The 7351-nt window shown below is 36.4% G+C and overlaps 1 protein-coding gene across 2 annotated transcripts in view; it reads left to right on the plus strand.

Annotated features, from left to right (window-relative positions):
• Positions 1 to 5370: 5370 nt before the first annotated feature.
• Positions 5371 to 7351, plus strand: part of LOC111456792 (serine carboxypeptidase-like 31) — a 4804-nt gene continuing 2823 nt past the window's right edge. For both annotated transcript variants that reach the window (XM_023098784.1, XM_023098785.1), the window contains exons 1-4: positions 5371 to 5660; positions 6174 to 6281; positions 6382 to 6477; positions 7104 to 7196. In XM_023098784.1, the coding sequence (XP_022954552.1) occupies positions 5387 to 5660; positions 6174 to 6281; positions 6382 to 6477; positions 7104 to 7196 (571 nt within the window). In that variant the 5' untranslated portion in view covers positions 5371 to 5386. The remainder of the gene's footprint in view (positions 5661 to 6173; positions 6282 to 6381; positions 6478 to 7103; positions 7197 to 7351) is intronic.

The following is a 7351-nucleotide window of genomic DNA, read 5'->3' on the forward strand; positions in this document are numbered from 1 at the left end:
AAAAAAAAAAAAAAAAAAAAAAAAAAAAAAAAAAAAAAAAAAAAAAAAAAAAAAAAAAAAAAAAAAAAAAGAATAATAATAATAATAGAAGAGGGGTTTTTTTTAGATAAAACAGGGTGTTCTTTGTCTCTGTTTATCGTGTTAGTGTGTGTGAGATTTATTTCACAAATTTGTGAGATTTATATAACAAGCACTCATTCCCTTCTTCCATTGATGTGGTACTCCTCAATCCATCTCCTTTGAGGCCCAACGTTCTTGTTGACACACGGTCTTGTGTCCACCCCTCTTCAGGACTCAGCCTCCTCAATGACACATTGTTTAGTGTCTAGTTCTGATATCATTTGTAACGATTCAAGTATATCATTAGTAGATAGTGTCATCTTTGAGCTATCCCTTTCGAGCGTTATCTCAAAATTTTTAAAACACGTTTGCGAAAGAGAAATTTATCCTATGAGAAAGTATGATAGACCCATTGGGGAAGGCTTTCTAGTTTAAGAAGGCAAAAAGAGAAGGGAAGAAAATGGTGATGTAGTAAGGGTTGGAGGAAGTGGGTAGGTGTGGATATGTACAGAACATGTCAAAAAAAAGCTGAATGATTCAGATCAGATGCAGCAAATGGAGGGAAGTGCGTGAAAAGAAAACTAGTGTACGTTTTGGCAAAATTTGGTGCTTTTAAGAGTCACATCAAAGGCCAATTCATTTTACGTATGCCATTGCTAGCTAGCAGTGGGCAGTGGCAGTGGCAGTGGCTGTGGCTGTGGCTGTGGCATCGGGAATGGCATTGGCTTGGCGCTGTTTGAGTGGGCAGCTGGTCTTTGACATCACTTACAATCAATACCTTTCAATGACTTCTTTTTTGCCCCATCATCCATTTAGGATAGACTCGAATATTTTCAAACTCTTTTGTTTGTTTTTTTCTTCCCTTTTTTCTTTTGTTTCACAAAAGTAATTAATCTGCTGGTCTTTCTTTGTATTCCTTTAATATTTATTATACCATCCTCGTCTTAAGACCTTACATTGATTAACGAAACATTTCTTATAAGGGTGTCAAAATCTCCTCCTAATATAAACATTTTAAAACTGTGAGGCTGAAGCGGACAATATCTTCTAACAGTAGAATGCTGTTGTTACAAATGATATTAGAGTATTTACTAACGGTAGACTTAGACTGTTACAAATGGTATCAAAGTTAGGCACAAACGTGTCTTAAAACTATGAGGCTGACAATGATATATAACGGGCTGAAGAGAACAATATCTGTTAACGGTGGACTTGGGTTTGTTTTTGTTCAATAATATATGAGGTGATGGATTTGAATTTAGAACCTTTTTGTCAAAAATATGTATTTAAACTAATTGAGTTATGTTTAGACGGACATTATCTCATAAGTCATTCTCGTAACTTCATAAGGATAGAATAGATTTTGAGCAATTCTATGTTGAGTGATCTTCTAGAAATTTTCATGGGATACACGTGAGTGAAAACAAAACATGCTAGAAGGAAGCGAGGTGTAGGTAACGTGACTATGTCGTAGGGAATAGAGGAGAATGTTGAGGTCATTCTCCCAGTAAGATGTAGTTCGAGGATGAACCAACGCGATCGTTATAGAAACTAATATCACGCTCGAAAGTTTCAAAAATAAGAATAATTCTTATAAAGAAAACGTGTGGATAAAAAAACTTTAGGTCAATAATCAATCTTTTTTCTTAAAAAAATTGTTCTTAAAAGCACTAGTTGAGTAAAAGGGGCATTAATTTGAAAAGGAGAATAGGCTTTTGCCCCACACTCTTGCCCCACAATGGTCAGATAACCACTCATATTTAAGCCCTAGTGTCGCCCATTAACGCCGTGCGTTGCCTAACCCAACCCTACTATTGCGCCGGCGCCGGCGGCCACTGCCCAACCATTCCTAACTTTTCTTTCGAACATTTATCCACTTCTAATTCATTCAAACGTTCCCAAATCTTTTAATGATCCATTCATTCACACACCAACCAACATAAATGAACGAAGAGATACAAAGATTTACATAATTTAAAAAGAAGAAATTTCCTTACCTCTATTCAAAATACTAGACAAACTTTTATTATAAACATAGCAATATTAATGCTTATAGGATGAATCAAGATGAGGGAGTGTACCAATATGGGAGATGAACTAAATGAATCTAATACCTATTCATACCTCAAAAGAAAGGATACATGAATAGGATGTGAGCGATCTTGAGACTAGGATAGCTCTCTTGACCACGTTCGAATGTACATTTTTGGTATAGGTACATTTCTATAGAATGTGGTCTTGGTTCAAAAGGGTCGCTCTCAATACCACATTCGAATGAGAGCGATCCTGAGAGTAGGATGACTGAGAACTTCATGGTTATGCGTGCTTTATTTAGAACAATTCTATGTTGAGTGACCTCCTATGAATTTTCATAAGATGCACGTAAGTGAGGACATAACATGTTGGAAGGACTTGTATTGGTCAGTGTGGATAGGTTTGTAATGACTCTAATTTCCTATTGAAATCAAGGTTGGCACGACATGCATAACAAGTCTATAATGCGCGTAAAGTTCATTTAAAATGTTTCATAAATACTTCTCTACACATGACCCATGTTGCGTGTACATGGATCCACTAGGCAGGCGTATACGTATCTCCTGGACTTGCCCTTCAATTACCGCACGACGTTGCCAGAGCCATGGAGGGAAAGAAGCTTGCATGATATCATGTCAAACATAAATATTGTAGTGTACGCGTCTGTATTCATCATAACATGAGAAGTACCCCAATGCATGTGACATAAAAATACATGGTCCCCATAACTTTAAATTATATGATATGTAGATCTTACATTCGTTCTTTCATAAACATTTTCATGAACACATACTCGAGTGAGAACAAAATATACTAAAAAGATGGTCGTCTATCCAAATTTGTCGTCTCAAAATTGAAAAAAAAAAATGCAACTAAATCCTACTAAGCTTTAACAAACATTTGCACTTCCAAAATTTCTAATTTAGCATGTTTGCCTAATCTTTAGTTGAAGATCACCTAACCTTCAAATTTAACGTTATCAAAAGCTTGCTCGATATGAGTTTAAACCTAAAAAGTGGACGATGTAATATCACGACCAAGATATGTTATCTTAATAGTAAAAAGAAGAATTATAGATATCTAATTAAGAAACAAAATGGATAATGTCGAAATCCACGAAAATGCTACTGTTATTTAAGGATAAAAGAAGAACGAGAGAGATAAAAGCAAACCGAGTTCGAGTTTTTTTTTTCTTCATAAAGTTGGGATAAATAAATGAATTCCATCTCATAATTCAACTAAACATAAAGTTGGAATCTTAGTCATTATTTCAATAACATAACCTAAATTTGATGGGTTTTTTTGGTCAGATCCAAATTCAAAAAAAGAGCCATAACCCACCAAAGGGTTCGCCACAAAATTCCATCTTTCCACTTTGTGATGACGATGATCAGGATCTCGGTTTTCTTAGAACCACCTTTTTCTTCGTCTCAATTTTCAGTTATAACAACTCAAGCACATCGCGAGTAAATATTGCCCGCTTTAGCCCGTTATGTATCGTCGTTAGCTTCATGATTTTAAAATGCATCTACTATAGAGAGGATCTAGCCCTAATTCGACCAATACCTCGTATCATCTGTTAACTGACTTTGATACCATTTGTAATACTACAAGCTCACCACTAGCAGTATTGTTTGCTTTGACCAGTTACATATGACCGTCAATCTCATGGTTTTAAAATGTCTGTTAGGGAGAGGTTTCCCCTCTTCAATCGATGTAGGATCTCGTAATCCACTCCTTTGGGGCACAACATCCTTGTTGACACACTGTCCAGTGTCTGGCCTTGATACCATTTGTTACAGTCTAAGCCGATAGTTGGTAGATATTGTCTGTTTTGACCCGTGACGTATGATATTAGAGCTAGAAACCGGGTGGTGTACCAGCAAGGATGCTGGACCTCCAAGGAATTGGATTGTGAGATCCCACATTGGTTGGAGAGGAAAACGAAACATTTTTTATAAGGATGTAGAAACCTCTCTCTAATAAATGCATTTTCTAATAAATACGTTTTAAAATCGTAAGACTGACAGCAATACATAATAGAGCAAAGCGGACAATAACTGCTAACACTATACTTGAGCTCAACTAACTAACCAAGCAATGAAACAGACCAAGAATGTGTGGTTTTTGGCTATGTAATTGGACAGAACAGTGTTTTATAAATATGTCGTAATTGTTTTGTCCTTTTTGCTTAGAATCGATAGTGGCTTCTGCAAAATTCCTTTTAAACACTGTGATATTACACACGCTTCAGTACTAAAAGTAATCTCAGTTGCATGTTGTTTACTTTTGAAATGGATCTCCATAAAAGCATTCCTCAAAAGGAAATCAAAAGGAAATCAGAACAATTGCAAGTTTACAATCCTTAGGACTTCGTTCATACAAAGTTGTATGTCAAAATCGTATGTTATGACTAGTTGAATTATATTTAGGTCGATGGTTGCCTTTACAGACAAGCACATGTTTTGTTTTTTCTCTAACATACATGTTTTAAATTCGTGAGGCTAACGACGACCAGTAACAGGTAAAATATCTGCTAGTGGTAGATTTGAGCTATTACAAATAATATTAGAGTCAGATACCAGGTGGTGTGTCAGCGAGGACGCTGGACTTTTAAGGGGGTGAATTATGAAATCCCACATCGGTTAGAGAGAGGAATGAAACAGTCTTTATAAAGTAAAATCGTGAGCTGACGGCAAAATATAACAGGTGCAATATCTGCTAGCGGTGGGCTTGAGTTATTACAAATGGTATTAGAGCTAGGCACCGAATCATGTATCAGTAAGGACGCTGGCCTCTAAAGGGGTGGATTGTGAGATCACACATCAATAGTAGAAGGGATTACAAATGGTATTAGAGCTAGACACCAAACGGTGTATCGGTGAGAACACTGGCCCCCAAAAGAGGTGGTTTATGAGATCCCACCTCAACAGAAGAGAAGAACGAAACATTTTTTTAAAGGAGGGTAGAAACCTTTGTATAAATAAAAATAAGTAACCTTAGAAAAGATTATCCAATTGAATCCAAAAAAAACTAATTTGAAAACAGCGGAAGAACTGATTCTAAATTGTTGTAAAAATTGAAATATGATCCCAAACCCAAACCAAAAATGCAAATTAGGAAAGAAAAGAACAACACCCACCATCAAATAAACACAGTTTTGCCACGTGGAAGACAACATATCTCTCTCTCTCTCTCCAATTCATTTCAGAAAATTGGAGTGTATAAATGGTGAAGTGGGTGTGTTTCCAATGCTTCATAAACACTTCTCCTTAACATATTATTTACCATTATGAAGGTTGCAATAATGGGCACGGTTTTTGTGGTCTGTGCTCTGCTTGTGCCGCCTGCGTTGGGATTGGCTAAAACACAATGGCCTTTACACACTGATCACTCCCGACAAGATGACCTCGTCACTAACTTGCCCGGCCAACCCCTCGTCGGATTCCGCCATTTCGCCGGCTATGTCACCGTCCACCAGTCCCATGGCAGGGCATTGTTTTACTGGTTCTATGAAGCTGCCTCTCACCCTGACCAAAAACCCTTGGTTCTTTGGCTCAACGGAGGTAATCAATCATTTCATCCTACTATTTTCAATTCTACAATCGTACAATACGATCAATACGACACTATTCAGTTTGAGCATAAGCTCTTGTATCTTCCAGAGGCCTATAGAGCCTTCTAAATTGAGGCTTGACTCGTAGAATTTTATTGACATGACTAAATTAAGAGTCATGGTATGAAATCACGGTATCTCCATTATAGTATGATATTGTCAGCTTTGAGCATAAAGTCTCGTGGCTTTGCTTCTAGTGGGAGATGTATTCCTTACTTATAAATCGATGATCATTCCCTTAATTAGCCAATGTGGAACTTCCGTCCAATAATCCTCGACATATAAAACACGGGTAAAACACGGGTTAAACTTTATGGCCAGATGCATCGAAGTCAAATAAAACTCTACCGCAATCGATGAGCTATTACAAACTATTTATATCATAAAAATGAATGCTCCATTTCTTCAACGTTGTTCTGAGGTGAGGTGACAAAAGATTCTCGTTTATTTGGTTGGGTTTCAGGTCCTGGGTGCTCCTCTGTGGGTTATGGAGCAACACAAGAGATTGGTCCTTTCATAGTGGACAATGATGCAAATGGACTCAAATTAAATGACTATTCTTGGAATAAAGGTATTTCAAATAAAAATATCATCAATCTCTATCCAAATCTTTCAATTTTTTTTCAAAAAATTTAAGAAAAGAATACACTTTAATGATCGTGATGATGCAGAGGCCAATATGTTGTTCTTGGAATCTCCTATTGGTGTCGGCTTTTCATACACAAATACAACTACCGATTACTACAATTTGGGCGACGAATTTACAGGTAATGGGTGTTTAGAAATGATCGTGGATTTATAAATAAGAAATACATCTTCATTGGTATCTGGTCTTTTGGGGTAGCTCAAAGCAAATCCACAAGAGCTTATGCTCAAAGTGGATAATATCATACCATTGTAGAGGTCTGTGATTCCTAATAATATCAGAGTCGTACCCTTAACTTAGTCATGTCAATAGAACCCTTAAGTGTGAAACAAATAAGTTGCTAGCCTCGAAAGTGTAGTAAAAAATGACTCAAGTGTCGAACAAAGGGTGTACTTTGTTTGAGGGATCCAGAAAAAGGAGTTGAGCCTCAATTAAGAGGAGGCTGTTCGAGGGCTGCATGGGCCTCAAGGGAGACTCTATAGTGTACTTAATTCGAGGCGAGAATTGTTAGGAGAGAGTCCCACATTTGCTAATTAAGAGGACGATCATGAGTTTATAAGTAAGGAATACATCTTCATTGGTACGAGGCTTTTTGGGGAAGCCCAAAGCAAAGCCACAAGAGCTTATACTCAAAGTGGACAATATCATACCATTATAGAGAGTCGTAGTTTCTAACTTTTGAGTATTATAATAAAAGGATTCTTCCTTTCACAATATAACATGATTTTATGTGATGTTTTTGGACAGCAAACGATGCTTATACGTTTCTACAAAACTGGTTCCTCAAGTTTCCATCCTACAAAAACCATACATTTTACATCGCAGGAGAAAGCTATGCAGGTTTTCATCGATTTCTCACTGATAATCACTTGATTTCAAGTCGTGTTTTTTTTATTAATCACATCAAATGTCTTGTAAACAAAAACAAAAAAAACAAAAAAAAAAAAAAAAAAAAAAAAAAAAAAAAAAAAAAAAAAAAAAAAAAAAAAAAAAAA

Source organism: Cucurbita moschata, unplaced genomic scaffold, assembly GCF_002738365.1.
Source record: "Cucurbita moschata cultivar Rifu unplaced genomic scaffold, Cmos_1.0 Cmo_Scf00019, whole genome shotgun sequence".
Lineage (NCBI taxonomy): Eukaryota > Viridiplantae > Streptophyta > Magnoliopsida > Cucurbitales > Cucurbitaceae > Cucurbita > Cucurbita moschata.